Source organism: Toxorhynchites rutilus, chromosome 2 (genome assembly GCF_029784135.1).
Source record: "Toxorhynchites rutilus septentrionalis strain SRP chromosome 2, ASM2978413v1, whole genome shotgun sequence".
Classification (NCBI taxonomy): Eukaryota; Metazoa; Arthropoda; class Insecta; order Diptera; family Culicidae; genus Toxorhynchites; species Toxorhynchites rutilus.
Window position 1 is genome coordinate 190,065,764 of NC_073745.1, and position 20,488 is coordinate 190,086,251.

Genomic DNA, 20,488 nt, shown 5'->3' on the forward strand with positions numbered 1-20,488 from the left:
TCAGTCAGTGCCGATGGAGTTGGATGTGGAATCTTTGAGAGTAGATACACTGGTAGCTTTTCTCTTCCACCGCAATGCTCCATCTTCAGTGCGGAAGCTTTCGCCCTTTTAATAGCTACCCAAGAATGCACCCATGAGTTTCTTCCTACCACAATATTCTCAGACTCAGCTAGCTGTCACCACGATCTTCTAAGTGGAAACAGCAAACACCCATGGATTAAGCAAACAGAAGAGGCTGCCTCAAATAAAAACATCTCCTTCTGCTGGGTTCCTGGTCACTCAGGATCCGCGGAAACACAGCCGCCGACATACTGGCCGGCAAGGGCAGCAAAATAGAACCCCCAGACATGCCCTGTCCTCCATCTGACATTGTCCGCTGGGTAAAACAGCAAGTCCGTGAAAGCTGGGACATAGGCTGGATAAACAGCCGTCCCACTCATCTTCATAAAATTAAAAATTCCACTCTCCCTTGGGATGACCGCCTCAATAGTAGGGAAAGGCAAGTCCTTACCCGTCTTCGAATTGGGCACACTAACTTCACCCACTCACACTTGTTCTGCAGAGCCGAAAAACCCCAATGTGCTTGCAACGAAGCTCCGGTTTCCGTTAGCCATCTTTTACTTGAATGTCAACATACCAAAGATGCTCGAGTCCGACACAACATAGGTCAGAGTCTCCGAGATATCCTCAGTAGAGACGAGACCCAAGAAACCAATTTAATTGCGTTTCTGAAAGAAACCGACTTCTTTGGTAAAATCTAAACCGAAATACTAAATACCTTGGAAATTGCTTATTAAGGTTCGCCACTTCACAGTCATGTATGCGTGTTTATGTGAGTATACACATGTATGTACGGGTCGGAAGGAAGGTATTCATACATGTATATACGCGCATTCAATAATAATAAATAACAAATAATATAATATATACTTTCATACCCACATCTATCTTCTATCCATTACATTATACTTTAATCAACTTCCTATTCCTACAGCCACACTCACCAAGGAGGATAAATTCATTAAATAAACCTCTCCATTTTTCAGCTCTACTATATACCATTAAATTCAAAACCACTATATTTTATTATCTATTCAAACTGTATTTCATTTCATTTCACACCACCCCACGCCCACTCCTCCCCTCTTTCCTTCCCATACCACTCCCACCCCCTCCCACTCCACTAATCCCACCCAAATCCTTTCCACTCCTTTCCTTCCTATCCTCCTGAGAAGGGCCGTTTTGTTTTTTGGCTTTGGAACACGCCTTTCGCTGGGTCACTTGTGCTTCGTTACTGCTTTGGTCCTCGGATCAGTAAATTTTTACTTTTCTTTACAGCATATATTAAATATCTTATGAAGCATAGGATCCCTTCCTACCTTCTTCTTTAACCGAGAGTCGAGCGGACAGATCTGATGAGTGATTTTTTTTGGTTTCCCTTTCGCCAGTCCCCTCTGGGCTGGTTTTATTGTGGCTCTTCACTGGGCTAGAGGCGAATGAACTGCAAAGTTTAAAGCCTCTTAAAAACAAAGAAAGAAGAAGAAGAAAAATACATTCATTATGATTTGTTCGCTCGTTGGATTCACATGCAGGCTAGAAAGGGTCCTTTTCAGGATCACAAAATTATCTTCAATCTAAAGAGTTTATTGTTTTGTTATCACTCGATATCCTCATCTTGTTCGGCTAAACCTTTCTGTTTAGCGATTGTATTTGCCACTCGCCACAGCTTTCACAGTTGGAAAATTTCTTCCCATCCAGCTTGTGACATATTTTACAGTAAATTACATTCAATGGCACGTCGCATTACCACCACTCAGTATCGGATTGGAGGTAATTTTAACCTGTAATTGAACATTTGCGATGACAGTGGTACAGTGTCGACTTTCAATGTGGGGTCATAATTTGGACCCCGAACTCTATGTTTACAAAAATGTCCAACTAAATATGTCGCATTACTGGTCCGACCAATTAGCTAAATGTCGAGATAAGTGTAAATTACTGTACTTTCAATCTAGAAGCAATTTAAGAATTGGTGAAAATCAATAAGCTCAGAACAACTGCAAAATTCACATACTCATCAGATCCTGGCAAACAAATGATGAAAAAATCAATTTGTGTTTTATTATTTTTTGAATAATGTTTTAGAAAGCATTGAACTGTATTTCCTAAACTCTTTTTTGGAAGGTTTAATGGCCCTGAAAAGCGCCTTGTTTTATGGAATGGTTCCAATTTAGAAAACTCAGTACTCGTGGTTTTGAAAAAAACAATTTCGAACGCCCTCGATGCCGCCTTGTTCTGGATTTGCCACCAAAGCAGTTTGTATAAAGAACAAACTTTTTTCTTCTGCTACCTGATGCCGTTTTGCGATTGCGTTTGCCACTCGCCACTCGCTGCAACTGCCTGTTGTCTTGATGTCCACCGAACCGAATGTGTTCTGTTCCGAATGCGGGTTTTCTTATCGTCGCGAGCAGCTTTGCCAGCTAACTCGATCACTTCGGCGGCCGAAACTATATAACGCCGTCTAGGTGGACTGGTGCACTGGTACTAACGCGCTCGGCCTAGCAACCCTTGCGGGGAACTCCAGATCAACACGAGCGGGATTTTGCCTTTCCCTTCACTTTTCCTCCTTTACCATGTCCAGACATGGCTGCTTGGGTTGGTTTGTTGATGTGTTGTGATGCGAACCGATGTGGTGTACGGTTTGAATGAGAATGATCGTTACGGCAGCGGAGCGGGGATTTTTAAGCTGACGAGCCAGCCGAGAATTACGCATGTGTGAGACTGCGACCAATGTTTCATTCATTTTTTTCTTTTTCCTTTTCAATCGTGCTTCATTCTATTTCGCTGCTGCTCTGGTTGCCTGTTTTGGTCGGTACGATTTGAGGAGCACAAAATGGACCAATCAAAAATGGGCACATAGTGCATTTTGACAATGCTTGATATTTCACAATTATTCAATTATTTATCTGAAGAAAAATGAAATGTTATTCTTTATGATAGATGCGTAGATATATTTCCTATCAATTGATGCAAAAACCTTTGCGATCTATTGAGAAATGCTCGAGTTATAAGCGTTCCAAATCTTGCATTTTTTCCTACTTGTTCAGTGCCTAGATTTCCATTTCACCCCCTATATCTTCCGGTTAGACGTAGTCCTACGTCAAAAAAAAAATAAAATGTTTCCAACAAAATTTTTAACGGGACTCACAAGAAGAAAACTGATTTGAAGAAATGTACTTCAGGAATGCTCAAATGGCCCGACAGAGGCTTCGGGAGGGAGTCTCGAAGCGTCGGATTGCGGCAGACCTTGGTATTTTTGAATCAGCTCTGAGGAAGAGGCTCATATCAGAAGGTGATTTATGATTTGAATCTTCTTCTATTGACATTTCTACTTCTGCTGGGATGTGTCAGAGAGCACCTAGGGCGGTTCAGTCGGTATCCTCAGAACCGAAATCTAAAATGAGGAATAAAAATAAACAATTACTTAGAAATAATTCAAAATTAATTTTAAATGAAAAAGGTTTTTATTTTCACCATGCATTCGCGAGTATAGATTACGCACATAAAAATAATTTCTGTGGGAAATTGAATTTTCCGAAATGATTTATATCAATATATCAATAGTGGGTGGGACGAAGTTCGCCGGATCAGCTAGTTTGTTCATAAAAATAAATTCTGTTTCAAATGTTGTCATTGTCAGTCTCCTCCCTCCCAAAAATTTCAACGTAGTATGTTCAACCATAACACCTACTCTTCACCACCCATAAAAACCATAGAACACCCCCCTCCTACCTACTGGACGGTGCCTTCTTGAATGGCGTTAACGTTCCCTGTGGAACTTTTGCCATCTCAACGTATGCATTAACTAGCGTCATTTATTAATACTTAGTTGAGATTTCTTAAGCCAAATAACACGCCTTGAATGTATTTCGAGGGGCAAGCTCTAGAATACGCGTGACCACAGTGTAAGTCGAAGGAAATTTCTTCGACCAAAAATCCCCCGAGAAGAATGGGAATCGAACCCGAACACCCGGCATGATAATGTGAGACGCTAACCTCTCTAGTAATGATGCTTCTCCCGCTTCTGATGATAAAGAATTTATTTTTGGCATGAAGTATCTCAGAAGTTCATATCAATAAGTGCGCAGTTTTGCCCCGTACGGTTTTTTGTATTAAAATATGGTGTTCAATCGCAAGCGCACTGAAGAGAGAGCCAATGCATGCGATGCGATCCCCCGACGCCACACCCTAAAGTGCAATTAGAGACGTCGGTTAATCGTTCGATTAATTCAAATAATCGAATATCTGAAATTATAATCGAGTAATTTGGTATCGAATAATTTAAAATCAAAATATGAATACATCGAATAATTGCCACTGTAATCACGATTAATGAATGAAAGAATTTTTCTCAAGGCTAATGCATTTTTAGGATAAGAATTAGGCTATATAGTTTTTTTATCCAACATTTTTTCATCCAACCATCTATCATCGACAACCCGATAGACCACGCGACCAGAATGACAACGTGATACGTGATTATTACAAGAAATAAATATTCGCTCGATTAATCGAATATTGAAAAACAATTATTCGAATGAATCGAATATTGAAAAATGTCCGAACGATTAATCGATAATCGAATAAATGAAAAATTTAGACATCACTAAGTGCAATTCATCGCTCTCATGCAAACAGGATCGAACATGCTCCAACAGCGAATGAGATGGATAGTTTGTGCTTTAAATAGACAGCACACAGTTCGATTCAAGACAGCGGAGCGTTAGCAAGCAGCAACAAATTGAAGTAGAAAATGAATCGATCAACATGTTAGTGAGTAACCATGAGGAATACTTATCTTTAAATTATAACATCTAAATTAACAAACATATTTCCAGACGCTACGATTTACGATTTCGACGTCGGATGTAGGGGAAGTGGGGGCATAGTGGTCACCACTCTTCAGAATGCAACCCGATGCTGATGTGTAACAAGATTTTTGTACCCAGTTGAGTTCCCTCTCCTTGCGCACACATGCGCTCTGGCGAATGAGCACGCTCCGGAACACAGATGAAATGTTTGGTTGTCAGCGCCGTTCTTACGCAGAGATTTGCACCCAGTGTTAAGCTGAGTTTTACGCTGAAATTTGCGCCGTATTGATATACTGCAAGCTGCAAGCTGGATTGCTCTCTCTGTTGAGACAAGCGTATACGGTTCAAATGGGGGCGCGCTGTTGCTTTTATGCTTAGAACGAACGAAGACAAAGAGGGCGCTAGAATTTAATGTGTATGTGTGTGGGTGTGTGTGTGTGTGTGTATAGAATGAGACGCGCATCACACAAGTGAGAAGAAATGTTAAGTATCTGATTTCTGCGCCGGGTACAGTTTGTGCTGTCGTGCTTGTGAGTTTTGTACTCTTCGCACCAAGAGAGAATACATGTTTTCTTTGAGCGCGCGATGATGAAATTTAAACTCAAGCGCATCGCTGCGTTTGTTTTCTGAAGATTGGGGGTCACCCTATAGGAAATGCCCATTTCCGGCGTCCACGCTACACCGCTACAATTCCCGTTTTTCTTAGAATATTATAGTTCAACTCATTGTTTGAAAAATACATTTTGTACATGCGATAAAAAAAGGTGTCTGATAATTGTTTTATATTATAATGGTGAAATTCTAGCTTAAATTCTAGGAAATGTGTAGCTTAGTAAAACTGCATGTATTAAAATTAAATCAAAGAATATTTTTCGTTGAATTCTAACAATTTAGAATTAAGTAACACTGGAAACAAAAATTGTAAATGGAATTTTCGCGCGGTGCAAGGGCGAAGGTTATGAATACAAAACAAATGTTCGAAAAAATTATCCTAATAAAATCAGCGCCCGAAAGATTAATCCTGAATCATCAATTCGGATTCCGAGCAAAACATGGCACTATTGAACAAGTGCACCGATTGATAGAAGAAATTCATAAAGTATATGAAGGCCGCGGATATTGCTCAGCGCTTTTTCTTGATGTAGCTCAAGCATTCGATAAAGTCTGGCACGAAGGACTGCTCTATAAAATTAAAAATATGCTACCACAAGTATATGAAATTATGCGTTCTTACCTACGGGAAGAAAGTTTCATGTTCGGTATAACCAAACACTATCGCCAGAGCGAGAAATTTATGCTGGCGTTCCTCAGGGCAGTGTTCTTGGACCAATTCACTATCTCATCTACACAGCTGATCTCCCGACCGCGCGGAACTTAATGACTACAACATTCGCAGATGACACTGCTATTCTCAACAGTCACAAAAACAGAACGATTGCGTCACGGGATCTCCAGGAACATATTAGGCTTTCAAAAAAGTCCTGCGGTATTTCCGCGAGGTGTCGTTGTAAAGGCGTAGTTCTAGTTGTATTCATTGTATCGAGTCATACTATAGCTTGTTGGAAAAGTATTTTTGCGCGCTATAATATAGTCCTTAACAGTCTTTTGTTTGATTAAGTTGTTCGTGAGTTATAGTGTCGCAAATATGGAGCAAAATAAAGAGAAAACATATTTTACAGTACTACTATGACAAAGGCAAAAATGCATCTCAAGCTGCCAATAAAATTAGTGCAGTTTATGGACCCGATAGAGTTTCTATTTCCACCGCACAACGATGGTTTCAACGTTTTCGTTCTGGTGTAGAGGTCGTCGAAGATGCGCCACGCTCCGGAAGGCCTGTCGTCGAAAATTGCGACAAAATCGCTGAATTAGCCGAGAAAGACCGGCATAGTAGCAGCCGTAGCATCGGCTAAGAGCTGAGGATAAGTCATCAAACCGTTATTAACCATTTGAAGAAGCTTGGATTCACAAAGAAGCTCGATGTATGGGTGCCACACACGTTGACGCAAAAAAACATCTTTGACCGTATCGACACATGTGAATCGCTGCTGAATCGCAACAAAATCGACCCGTTTCTGAAGCGGATGGTGACTGGCGATGAAAAGTGGGTCACTTACGACAACGTGAAGCGCAAACGGTCGTGGTCGAAGCCCGCTGAAGCGACTCAGACGGTGGCCAAGCCCTCATTAACGGCCAGGAAGGTTCTGCTGTGGGATTATCAAGGAATAATCACAAAAGAGGCCTGTGAAAATTGGCTATCCGAGTTTTTTGCCAATAAGGAAGCGAGCTTCTACAACAGGGGTATTATGAAGTTGGCATCTCGTTGGGAACAAGTCATCGAACAAAACGGCGCATATTTGACTTAAAACAGATGATTGTAACTAATTTTATGAACAAATGAAATTTAAAAAAAAAATACCGCAGGACTTTTTTGACAGCCTTGATAAGCCTAATAACTGGTCCACGGAATATTCCTCCAAACTACAAACTCGTGTAAAATGCTTGAAGAAACGTCCACACATACAGCCGAGCATGATTGTCATCATAGCTGAAGACAACACACGTGTCCAAACATAGATGTTGGGAAAAATCATAGCTGTATACCCAGATAATGAAACAGTAGTTGAAGTAGCAGATGTAAAAACTGCATCCGGAGTGTCTCGCCGTGTAACAAGCAAATTATTTCATCTTTCTATTCTGGACAACGAGTAATTACAAATAAATAAAGAGAAGGACTAGTCAAATTTCGCCCCGGGAGAATGTTCGCGCCACGCGCAGCGAGCGCAAAACGTGTTCTGACATGTCAGGACGATATAAATTGAAACCTCCATTTGTCTACAATACACATTTTCCGATCATCACCCGAAGCAATTATTGTCTATTCCATTCCATCGCATCACCTAGTCACGCACGAGAGCGAGATGAATGTAGCAGCAACATAACAACGAACAGCACCCGATCGAGCCGACAGGACAAAAACCCCTCCAACTTTCTGACAAATGCAAAGGGAACGCAGAACAGATCATCCATCTTTGCCAGTTTTTTCCTTACCATCAACGTGGAAGTGACTTACCAAGTGATGCGTAATTAGTGAAATGAAGAGAAAATTTGGACTATAACCTCTTGTGTTTTTAACTTCCACAGTGTGCTTAGCCAGAACCATTCCAACCGCAGTTAGCCCGGTTTATGCGCTAACAATAACGGTCGTGGAAAAGTGGATGGAGAATTAAAGTAAATGAAACAAAATGTGTCCATGTTACGTTCACGCTTAATCAGAACACATGCCCACAAATCAAGTTCAATGGATCTGCAGTGCCTCAATCGAATGGAAGAAACACATAGAAGCAAAGAAAACGCAATTGAAATTGCGAGCAAATCAAATACATTGGCTAATCGGGAGGAAGTTACTAGAGTTCAAACTACTTCTATACAAATCCATGCTGAAGCCTATTAGGCATTATGGCTGTCAACTTTGGCGAACAGCTTCAGCAAGTAATATCGAAATCATCGAAAGAGTACAAAATAAACTGCTAAGACAAATTACTGGCGCCCCTTGGTACATCCGCAATAGTGTCATACATCGAGACTTAGGAATGGCGACGGTTAAAGAAGAACTTCATAAAACGAGAAGGAAATATGCGGAAAAAGTGAAGAATCATCCAAACCCACTAGCAAGGCGACTCGGTCAACCTATGGTAATACGTCTGAAGAAAAACCTTAATTATTTGAACGTGGTCAAACGTTAGTGTTGTGCTCCAGCACACATTTGAAATTTTAACTGTAAGAATTGATAACAAATGTAATACTTCATTATGTTAGAACTAATGTATAATGTATAATGTGTAATGTAGACAAATGTATTGAAAAATATGGATACTTCCTGTTTTCAAAAATTCGAACTATTCAATAATCGCGATATCATATTTGACAGCCGATCGAACAAGTATTAGAGAAATGCCATTTAATATACTGTCAAAGGAGGGTCCTCGAACGAACGATGCGCAACGGTTTTCGAAATGAATTCTATTCTATCAGTTTGAGGAAATTTTGTCAATTAAAGGCGAATGAACTGAAAAGTTTAAAGTCTCTCAAAGCCAAAAAAGAAGAAAAAATTTTGTCAACCACTCGCTGGCTGGAGCAAAAGTATCAGTTTTGAATTGTCAAGAATTTGAATGAAATATTTTACTTCATGTCATTCGATTACTCAAAACATCTAGTCTTTAATCTTGCCTCATCATTGTATATATTGTGATAGAAATACGCATTCCCACGATTCCACTCAAATATATCTGCTAATTTAGTTTTATTCCAAGCAATACATCATATTTTATATGTATTAAATAGTTTCGTAATAATTTCATACTTACCTTCTACATGGCTTGGTGCGCTTCAGCGTGTCCAAGGACGTATATACGGTTACCGAAACCTAGAAAAACAAATTTAATGTGCCCTATCGGAAAGCTTCGTACCAAAGCATCGAAATATTATCTACGAAATCTTGCACATTTTCTGATTTTTTTTGTATTCGTTGGAAATGTGATAATAAATTCAAAAAATAATGCTTGCTAGTTGTTAGTTAGTTATTTATTAAATTATTGTATTATGCTGATCGCTTTTTTCTACGTACCATTTAACTAACGTTTAAAACGTTCTAATTCAACAATCTCGATTCACGAAAATTGAACCTTCCCAATCATTTTTCAAACATTAAAACCAAAAATTCCGTTGAGGACCAAATCGCATCCGACTGGTATTGATTGCACAAAGTCAGGAACAGATTACTCTAAAAGCACTTGAAAGAAACACAAATTACTTTGAACACAAACGTGCATTTACTTTCTCGCACTGAACCTCTCTCAGCCAGTCTTAATGGATATTTGCTTCATTTGCTGCCACATTTTTTTGCGTCTCTAAGAAAAATTGGAGCCGTTTTCACGTAACTAACATTCCTCGATTCCACCTATTATTTGTACTGATATTGGACTGTTCTCTGCAAAATATTCTAAACAAACCGCTAATTTTAAAGCTGCGGAAAAAAATAGAAAGTGGTGAAAACCACAACGAGGCTTTGTTACTCTGAGGTTTGTCGCAATGTAGAACAAGAACTTTGCATCCAGTATTAATCTTTCATGGTATCATTGCGTGAAATGAACAACATTAAGACAAAGTAATTCCTTACAAGAGTCATTTTTTCTCATTATACCCCATGTTACTCGCAATCTAACTTCAAATTTAACTTAAGGTGTTCATTGGCAGTTTATTTCACGCAATGACCCATTTGAAAATATTCGATGGCAAAGAATTGATGATTGGGTATCAAATTAATGATTTCATTTCATACTGAGTTATTTCTAGCTCTATCCACTATTTTAAAGTTGGCAGATTATTTTGTTTTGTTCATTGTAGTTTTATGCCATACATTGGTTGTAACTCTTTCTTCTCTCATATGTTCCGCTCGTTCACATTCACATTCATGCTGACATATGGTTAAGTCTTTTTTAATCCTGTAAATCACAAATTAATTAAGTTATCAGTTTCTACTACCTGGAAACTGTTACACAATACATATCAAGGCCATTTCTATTTTTTTTTGCTCACAAGAAAGGTATCGAAAAGTTTTGAGTATACAAAGATAACTAACGGATGGATCAGTTTTCAACAAAATCAATTACAATAAAGAAAGTTAACCGAAATATTATTAACAGCAGTTTGCTTAGTTCATACAAAAACCAGGTTGAGTTATTACCGAGGGTGTAGATGAACATCACAGTAACGAAAACAGTATTTTCAACAAGTTACTCTGCCAGTTCATCAATGCGACATCGAACCGCATGTTCAACTACTTCTAAACTTGGGTAGTCTAATTCCTTCACCAAACACAGGGTAGCAGAGAGCAGATTTGAGTTCTGAAAATGATTTGAATAAGAAATGATCATGTGTCGATTTATGTTTTCAGGCAATGGAGACTCACTCTGTTGACAGGCCTTCGGTGAACCCCTGCGAAGTGGTTGAGAACTGCATTCGATATCACACTTGCACTATCATTGAATCTCGAATCCGATCTCCTGACGAGAAGTCAAGAACAGTTATGTAACATACTTTTTTATGTCAAATGTGTACACCTGACATCTCACCTGTTTTCATTTCTCCGGCGGTCAACATCTTCCCACTCATCTCGCGAATCGTGTCCTTTGCCGTTACTATTGCGATATTGGTACAAGTCCCTCTCGCTATTTCCTCCGATACTTCGTCGATTTTGCTGATAGCTTGCTTGGTTGTGTTGTGGTGGATTTTGGTGTGGTTGATAATTGTTGATATGATTGGATGAGTGGCCATTGTTGTTGTTGTTCAAATGTTGGGGATTCTGATTGCTGTCATCCCATTCTGTTAAATCAAGCTGGCTATGCCGATAGTGTGCGGGCGGATTCTGTCGTTGATAGTCAGACTGATAATATTCCTAGTTAAGAATAACAAAACAGTGGTAAAGAACAATGGATGAGCAAATATAAAGGAAAGGTTTTTATATTGTTTAACAATTTTACCTCTCAACCATCTATACTCGACAAAAAATTGAAGGAACAAATTATGAAGGTGAAATTTTTTGAAGATTTTTTGAAATGCTGGAAAAAATCAACGGATATAAGAGGTCTGTTGAAAAAGTATCATGACATTCGAATTTACGCGGGTTACGTATATTCGATTCTAGATTTTGTTTTTGTGGCATTAAGTTGGTACTAATGTCTCTCACTTACGCTGACAAGTACGGCTATTTTGAATGTTCAGTTAATTTTTGACAATTGCTTTTCTTATACGTGTTTTGGTTCATCTTCGATGTTTGCCTGTTGCCTATCTCTAGAGAAATCCCTTCGTAGTGCTAAAGCAAAATCGGTTATACGACGTCGAGGAAATGTTGAAACCACTTTCAATTAGCTAGCAATGCATACCGCAGTCTTAACGCTACTCTCTACAAATCGTACGTGCTCCGTGTCCAGATGAACTTGCGTAGGAACCCTAGAAGTTTCTGGAATTTTATCAATTCCAAGCGGAAAACTGCAAATATCCCGCATTCGCTGTTACTCCACAGATGGTTGAGAAGGGTGTAAAAAAGTTGAAACGTTCAACAGTTCTTAGCCCAGATGGCATTCCAGCAAGTTTTTTGTCGCTGTGCTACAGCTTTGGCTTTACCACTCTCCCGTATCTACACAGCTTCGCTGGATCAAGGGATTTTTCCCGACGTGTGGAAGCACTCCTTTATGTTTCCAGTCTTCAAAAAGGGAGACAAGTGTATCGTGACTAACTATCGTGGCATAACCAGCTTATCTGCTGCATCTAAGCTATTTGAGCTGATCGTAAACGAAGTTGTCTTCTTCGAAGTCTCACCAGTACAACATGGTTTTATGCCAGGACGCTCGGTTAGCACCAATCTTCTCAAGTTTTCATCGTTTTGTGTCAACCGTCTAGAGGAACGTGCTCAGGTTGATGCTATCTACACCGACATAAAAGCCGCTTCCGATCGAATTGAACCCCGGATTCTACTGAGAAAACTTTCGTGTCTTGGTGCCTCAGAAGGATTCATCAACTGGTTGAGGTCATACCTTTCTGGAAGAACGCTCCGAGTCAAACTTCAATCTAACACCTCATCTCCGTTTGCTGTTTCTTCTGGAGTTCCGCAAGGCATCTAGGACCGCTGCTGTTCGCGATCTTTTATAACGATGTATCGCTTATTCTAGCATCCGGCTGTGTATCGATCTACGCAGACGACTTAAAACTATATCTAACCATCAAAACTCTTGAGGATTGCCATCGGTTGCAGAGCTTGCTTGATCAGTTTGTGTGTTGGTGCCGCCTGAATAAACTTACCAGCAGCATCACTAAATGTGTGATTATGAGCTTCGAAAAAGACAGCCAATCATATTGGACTACACAATCGATGATTACTTCTTGGAGAGAGTCAGCCAGGTCAACGACTTGGGCGTAGCGCTCGACCCTAAACTCACTTTCGACGCACACCGTTCTGTGCTGATAACTAAAACCAATCGTCAGCTTCAAAAAATTCGAGGGACTTCACTGATCCCTACTGCCTGAAGTCACTTTACTGCTTTCTTGTTCGGCCAATTCTTGAAACTGCATCTGTAGTATGGAACCCTTACCAGCACATGTGAAGCAATAGGATTGAACGAATTCAGAAATGCTTCATCCGTAGAGCGCTCAGGCATCTGCCTTGGCGTGATCCGCGGAACCTACCGCCATATACAACTAGATGTCGATTGCTGAATCTGGATACACTTGAGCGACGTAGACGTATACAACAAGCCTCTTTCGTTGCAAAACTAATTTGTGGTAAAATTGATGCACCTAACTTGCTCCAGATGGTGAACTTTCGCGCTCCCAGTCGCATCCTACGATCTTCGTATTTGCTGCAACCGCTCCCGCATCGTTCATCGTTTGGTCATCATGAGCCGATTACGGGAATGATAAGGACATTTTCGTTAGTAGAGGAATTTTTCGATTTTGAAGAGACGTCACTATGCTCCAGAAACAGGATAGAGAATTCAGATGTGCTTAATGTTATGTTTTAATTTGTGTGTTTTTTTTTTTGACTATTTATAATTATCTTACTTCATTAAGACGATGCTGTCAGATGAACTTTAATTTAAATAAATAAACAAATGTGCTCTAGTATCAGACTTGCCATCATAATCTCGATTATGATGGAATTAGCTTTGACTCTCCTTTCTAAATCAGGGTTGTAAAAATTCTATCTGCACCTGCGGATTTGTATGGTTGATAAGATCTCATCGTGTTTTCTACTCTGACCCTCGATAAAACCAATCCAGCAAATATGTTTGCGACCCTCTTTTGCACTTTCAGTTCCTGTGAGACAGCTTCGAGGGCATCTTATGTCACTATTATAGCTAGGACTAGTATCAGAATGAACAGATGTAGATCCAGGGGAGTGAGTCTTTATCAATAAGTCTAATACTTCTGAGGGATATTTTATGAATGAACAATCGTCCTTTTTAAGAGAACCTAGCCCGTTCGAGTGGTCTTTTGCAAGAGTCTTATTGAGTTTTGCAACGATTGGGGTACTTTCAATGCTTTCGCCGTTAGTTATGATTTTCGCTTAGATCATCTTAGTTTGCTGCTATATTCGATAAGGGATTTCTTGTAATGAGACCAGTCCGAAGTAATTTCCGCTCGGTTGAACAGTTCCCGCGCTGTTTTGCGAAACCGCTCGAGCCTTTCGTTCCACCAAGGAACTTTTCTAGTCGAAGAAACTCTCCTTAGTAGGCAATTACTGTCATAGACAGAGACAATCGTATCGTTTAATTCTTTTGAAGTTGGTTCAAGCTGTTGAATCGACCTTATTTTTGTATTAGGTATTTTTGCTCGATCGTTGCCAGCTGTAATGTCCCGTTTAATGAACTTTGTTATAGGAGAACATTTAATATTTGCAATTACTAAGACAGCGTCTTAGGTGCTCCCGTGGCCGAGTGGTTAGCGTCCCACACTATCATGCCGGGGGTTCGGGTTCGATTCCCGTTCTGGCCGGGGGATTTTTCGTCAAAGAAAATGTTTCCGGCTTGCACTGTGGTCACGCGTATTCTAGAGCTTGCCACTCCAGAGTACATTTAAGGCGTGTTATTCGGCATAGAAATTTCATACAAGTATTACTAATAAAAATGAGGCAAGTAAAGCTACGTTGAGAAGGCAAAAGTTCCACTGGAATGTTAGAGCCATTCAAGAAGAATTTGACCTCTTGTTCGCTTCGTTTGGGAAAGTCGAAATCCCATATTTTTAACAACGCTTGATCGAAATTCGTGAACTACTTGCGGTAGCCGCTGAGTTGATACCGCTTGGCCCAGGAACTACCAGATTGCCGAGCTTCGTGGATTTCGACGGTTCAACGCATAGAATCTTCTCTTCAGAATCCCTGAGGACCAGAAGATCTCAGATTTCCAAGGTATTTGGAGTTTAGTGATTCCGGGCTGCCGGAACCACGTTTTGATTGTTGGGATTATTTAGAAAGCTCAACTGCATCTGTGACCCGCTTAATGCAGTTAGGAAACAAAGTATTGTGCAGGGCAGCATTTAAAAAATCACCTAAAAATTCGACTTCGTACTTTGTTTCTCTTACTTTTTGTCGGCTGTATATTCATATTATTTTCAACAACGTACCTTCATTGAGTGTGTAGAGATGCTGGGGGCTATTGGTACACGCTCCCTATATCCAGATACGGGACTGTCTTGATCGGATCCCGGTGATCTCTAAATAGATGAAAAATATTTTCTTTAGACTAAAACAGTCACACCTTACAACATGTGAATCAGCTCAAGATGTTCCATTTATATTAGGTTGAGGAAAAAGAAATCAAACAACAAAATGATACAAAGTTTGACCCAAATCGAACAACCCGAAATACTTTCCTTCTTTCCTTGTTTCTATTAGAGAGGCTTTAAACTTTGCAGTTCATCTTAAATACAGTTTTGAATTTAACGCAAAAATAATGCGTTTCTTTTTCCGCAACCTAATTCTAAAGTTTAAAAGACACACAAATCTGTCTTCGCACAAGAAAGACTTTATTTCAATCGAGGTAGTAAATTTAAAAACTTCAATAGTTTAATTCAGCAGAGTAAAAGTAATATAGGAAATCCAAATAAGAAAATTCTAGAAAATTGTGACAAAAATACGAAAAAGAGATTAAAAACAAAATAGAAGCATGTGATCTTACATCGTATTGGTGATATGAACCACGGTATTTGCTGGAATAGTGTGATGCATGCGGAGTTTGCGGAGGAGGTGAGTAACTTTCCCGGGTCATGGGGCTTCGCTATTGAGAAACAAATTAAGAAAAACAAAAAAAACACAAAATTAATAGTGCAGTAGTGTGTGTCCTCAAAATCAGATCGTCAAACGGCTACGTTTGGAACATAAGACATTGTTTTTTCTTCCAAATAATTCGATACATGTCTGCTACAGATAAATGTCAGAAAATTAAACATTCTCTACGGGATGTGCTAGATACATATAGGTATATGGCTTTAAAAAAAGTATCACTATTTTAATTGATTTGAGCTATAAACAAATGTATGAGTTTCTCGTGTGCAAGGATGATTGATTTTTAGTAAAACAACATACATAATTCAATGAAAATAAAATTCTATTCCTGTTCATTAATTTCAGGCATCGGACACAGAGAACAGAAAATGCATGTACAATTCAACTCACTGATGCTCATAAAATTGCATAAGTTAGTGTACTTGTGCTACATCCCATGCATGCTGTTAGCTCACTTGAATCTATCCTAATATCAAGACACAGTATGTAGAAGAGCAAATAAAGAGGAAACGTGACTTTCGCGACACAGAAAATCAACTTTACCTGGAGTGGAGACGATGGTAAAGAGCCACGATCAGCTGGGTCACTGATGCACTCCGATTCCGTATTTTCAGGGCTCATATGCTGCGGTGGCAGCATGGGCGCAGACGATGGAGTGATAGTTTGTGTTTGCTAGACACGGCCACAGAGATACCAATGTGTGTGGGTGTGCATTGTGTTAGTCCAGAGGGGGTAAAAGTTGTTGTTTTTAGTATTGACATTCAATTAGTAGCATGGAAATAAGGAGACAAGATACAAATGAATTTACGTGCATAATTGAGATTAGCTCTACAATACAAATAAGCCTTTCCGAAAGGCAATTTTCTCAACATTCATCATGTATTCAAATACTCACCTCAATGACCGGGCTTTGATTACGGCACTGTTGCTGCTGCTGTGTGACGGCTGGATGAGGAGGATCCTCATAGGCTTCGTGCCTCGGCTGATGTGAAACCACTGGCGAACGCATAGCTTCAGATACTTCCTCTGGGGTCACATCTACGTTATCTAATTTCTTAAGATTTGGCAACGCTCTGAGTACGATTTGACGATAACTTGGTCCAGCATTATCAACAAGTGGATTTTCTTCCAGCCACAGATATTTGAGCTTGGGTAGATTCTACAAACAAATTATAATATGATTAATTAAATTTGCAGAAAAAATTAAACTTTCTCACCTGTAAATATATCAATTCATCGATGTCCGTTATGTTATTCTTCCTGAGGTACAACTCCTGGAGGTTTAAACAGTTTTCAAAGTCCCCCAATGTGCTTATACGATTTACACTGAAAGTATAAGCATAGCGTAATCATGAATTAGACACACATTGCATAATACGGATTAACTATATATATATATCTATATCTATATCTATATATATATATATATATATATATATATATATATATATATATATATATATATATATATATATATATATATATATATATATAAATCTCGTGTCACGGTGTTTGTTACCGAACTCCTCCGAAACGGCTCGACCGATTTTGATGAAATTATACTCAAAATACTTGGTAGGTATGAGAATAGGTTGTAAACTTTATATGATACCGGTAGGCTACCGATAACCATACATTTAATACCGAATAGGGTGGCTCTATGCAGAAAAAAAGATCTGGATATTTTTTTCAAAAATTTGACTTCATACCATACATATAACCTTAAATTTTGACCACAATTCCCTATTTTTTTTAATTGCGATTTTATTATTTTTGTGTAAAAAATAGTCTAATAATTTAACCGTTGTTCGTTTTTTCAACAGAACGAATTTATTTAAGTTGTTCAATGACTGATGGCGTAACGCCCGCTTCATTGAACATCCATCTACAAATACACAAGTAACATCAATTCATCTAAAGCAGGGAGCATCTCCGACGAGCTGGAAGCCTTTTTGAATGAGCACAATGAGTTATCGAAATTCTTCAAATCACATTTGCTCGGTGCTATTGCCATCAACCCTGATAAAACATCAGCTGGAGAGCACGTGTGTAGATCCAAAGAACAAGCGCTGCTGGAATCATGATAGCACGGTGACACGAGAAATTTAATGCGAAGAAAAAACAATAATCTGGAATTCATCGTTGACACACACCGTTCATACGACCCTCGCTATGTTCTTCTTCAATGGCACTAACGTTCCCAAGGTTAAGCCTTCTCAACGTAGTACTACTTGCGTCATTTTTATTAGTAAATAGTTGAGATTTCTATGACGAACAATACGCCATGAATGTATTCTGGAGTGGCAAGCTCTAGAATACGCGTGACTACAGTGCAAGTCAGAAGGGTTTCTTTAACGAAAAATCTCTTGCATAAACATCAGACCAACGAGACCCCGTCACAGATACTTAATTCATCATGAACATCATTTCTCATTTTGATTTAATATTTATGAACATGCGACGAAACAAACAGAGGGCGCGCTCGAAGGATTTTTATGTTTATCATATGGTGATTTGACATGGTCAAGAAACGCCAATTCAAGATATCGTAAGCTGTGCCAACAATTTATGGTCGACATATACGCGAAGGTAGAGAGTGAACGACTGCAATTCTTACTACACAATCAACAAAAGTGGTGCGAGGAATAATACATTCACTTGCGAGACACTATCATGAGCAACGCTGACACAGCTTTAGATATAGCCAGGCCAAAGCGCAAAGCGATCGAATTGTAAAATCCGATCACTCATATGCATATATGAATATTGAGTTCTGCAAATCGGTGCAGAGTAATAAAAACATCCATGAATAAAGGAAGCAATATGGCTGTGTTTCAAGCTTAGATTACCGATGTGAATACTCCTCGATTGAATAACAACGATAAAATAACGCGATTCCAAACAGGCCGATTAATCAGCTTCATTGAAGTTAGCTGGCGTATCGCTGTTTTCTAATGTATGAACGAGACCAAGCTGTTATAAACTAAGCCATGTTGAAAATCACATGCACGTATTTTCTAACAAGGAGACAGCAATAAATATTGATTTTCTATATTTCATTTTTTCTACTTTACGACAAACTTATATTACTTTTTTCAGTTGACGTATAACTTTAAAGAGACCAAACATGTCAGTTACGTTAATGAAATACACCAAGAAACATCATATAACCTTTCGTTCAAATCATTTAATTCGTATTTTTATATGTCACATTCGATTTATTTTAAAGATCGTTAAAATATTCAAACACACTTACAATACATTAGTGTGTTTTATTCAACATCCAAAATATTCACTAGAAATAATTTATTATTATTGCCTGGTCAGCTAGTATATATATATATATATATATATATATATATATATATATATATATATATATATATATATATATATATATATATATATATATATATATATATATATATAAGTTATCAACACAGTCAACCAATCTTCAGTATCGACCAACGCCAACATTACTTATCAGCAGGAGACAGAGCAAACATCACGCATCAATGTTCTAGCGCTTAAGTAAACACTTAAGCATAAATAACGCCATGTGGTAAATGCGACCGACGAACAATTATGCAGCCACAGATAAGGACTCGAGTCGACACCATAAAACGGTTAAACATTCTTTCTGAGAAGAAGGAAGAAGGGAAACATAGAGATAGGCAGATAGGGTAGATTATAAGCTAGCTTTGTACATGAAATAGAAAATAAAGATCAGTCTTGTCGTAACCTTAACAGGAGCAACATAGCTCACTAGTTTTAGTTTTCATTATCCGAAATTCTTTCACTATTTAACTGGCGCAGTCGGTAGGATAGTGTTTTAAGTGTTCGCGAAACGTTAGTTTAATTTCAGCAATTGCGCCTGCGCGAACGAATATCGTGTAGTGGTGATTAATCTGACGAAACCGGACGCAACACTAGTTCCAGCTCTAAAAATCGTAAGTAACAAAATTTTTCTTTTTTCTAACTCATAAATCGGATCGGCGCTTTACTGAAACAAATAAAAGCCCGTCCCCGAAAACAAAAATTAAAGCAAGTACTAATTCAGAGTGGCGAGGCCCTACCCGAGGTAACCGGACCACTGTATATCACAAGAAACACACAAAGCTAACATAAAACAAAAATAAATTAAATTATCGAATTACAATTAAAATTCTAACCCTGAAAAAAGGTGATAGTGATTAGATAGTGATTTAATAGTGAAAAATGAACCCTGAATTGGCAGGTTTCACAATTCCTGTAAATACTCAGGATAGTGACTGCATTGCTCAAACGAACGAAATGTTCTGCAATGCAGAAAAAGTGCTGAAGGCGATGCAAACGCCTCAAGCCATAAATAATTTGCCATCCTTCGACGGGAATCCCGTCAAATTACATTCATTTATAAGGTCAGTAGAAAATCTACTACCTTTCTTAAATATTATGAAAGACACACCTTTCGAAGAGATCTGGCTGCAATCTATTCGTGCAAAGATCACAGGAGACGCAGACCAAGCTCTAGAAATATATGGCACTCCGCTTAAATGGAGCGAAATTAAGGCAAACTTGATTGCCTATTACAGTGACAAGCGCGATGCTGTCACACTCACAAGGGAGCTATTCCAACTCCAACAAACGGGCACCCTAGAAGAATTCTATGGGTCAGTCCAACAAATTTTATCGCTCTTAATTAACAACACGAGCATCTCAACAGCAGACACGAGCTTGCGAGAAGACCGTATAAAAACACATCAGGAAAATGCGTTGCAAGTTTTTCTAGCAGGGC

At 38.9% G+C, this 20,488-nt stretch overlaps 2 protein-coding genes across 5 annotated transcripts in view; one reads left to right on the forward strand and one right to left on the reverse strand.

The window, feature by feature from the left end:
* The first annotated feature begins 6,939 nt into the window (after positions 1-6,939).
* On the forward strand, positions 6,940-8,658 carry LOC129770444 (uncharacterized). Its single transcript, XM_055773285.1, has 2 exons — positions 6,940-7,954; positions 8,016-8,658. Exons 1-2 carry the CDS (start codon positions 7,672-7,674, stop codon positions 8,099-8,101), a joined length of 369 nt encoding a protein of 122 aa, XP_055629260.1. The 5' UTR covers positions 6,940-7,671; the 3' UTR covers positions 8,102-8,658.
* A 782-nt stretch (positions 8,659-9,440) lies between these two features.
* The window catches only part of LOC129767295 (putative uncharacterized protein DDB_G0279653), a 75,143-nt gene continuing 64,095 nt past the window's right edge, over positions 9,441-20,488 (reverse strand). The window contains exons 4-11 of one of the 4 annotated variants that reach the window (XM_055768010.1): positions 16,929-17,037; positions 16,607-16,870; positions 16,255-16,383; positions 15,605-15,703; positions 15,051-15,140; positions 11,006-11,328; positions 10,843-10,936; positions 9,441-10,777 (exon numbers count right to left, since the gene is read on the reverse strand). In XM_055768010.1, coding sequence (XP_055623985.1) covers positions 10,667-10,777; positions 10,843-10,936; positions 11,006-11,328; positions 15,051-15,140; positions 15,605-15,703; positions 16,255-16,383; positions 16,607-16,870; positions 16,929-17,037 — 1,219 coding nt within the window. In that variant the 3' untranslated portion in view covers positions 9,441-10,666. The remainder of the gene's footprint in view (positions 10,778-10,842; positions 10,937-11,005; positions 11,329-15,050; positions 15,141-15,604; positions 15,704-16,254; positions 16,384-16,606; positions 16,871-16,928; positions 17,038-20,488) is intronic. The other 3 variants (XM_055768012.1, XM_055768011.1, XM_055768013.1) reach the window with 3 other exon arrangements.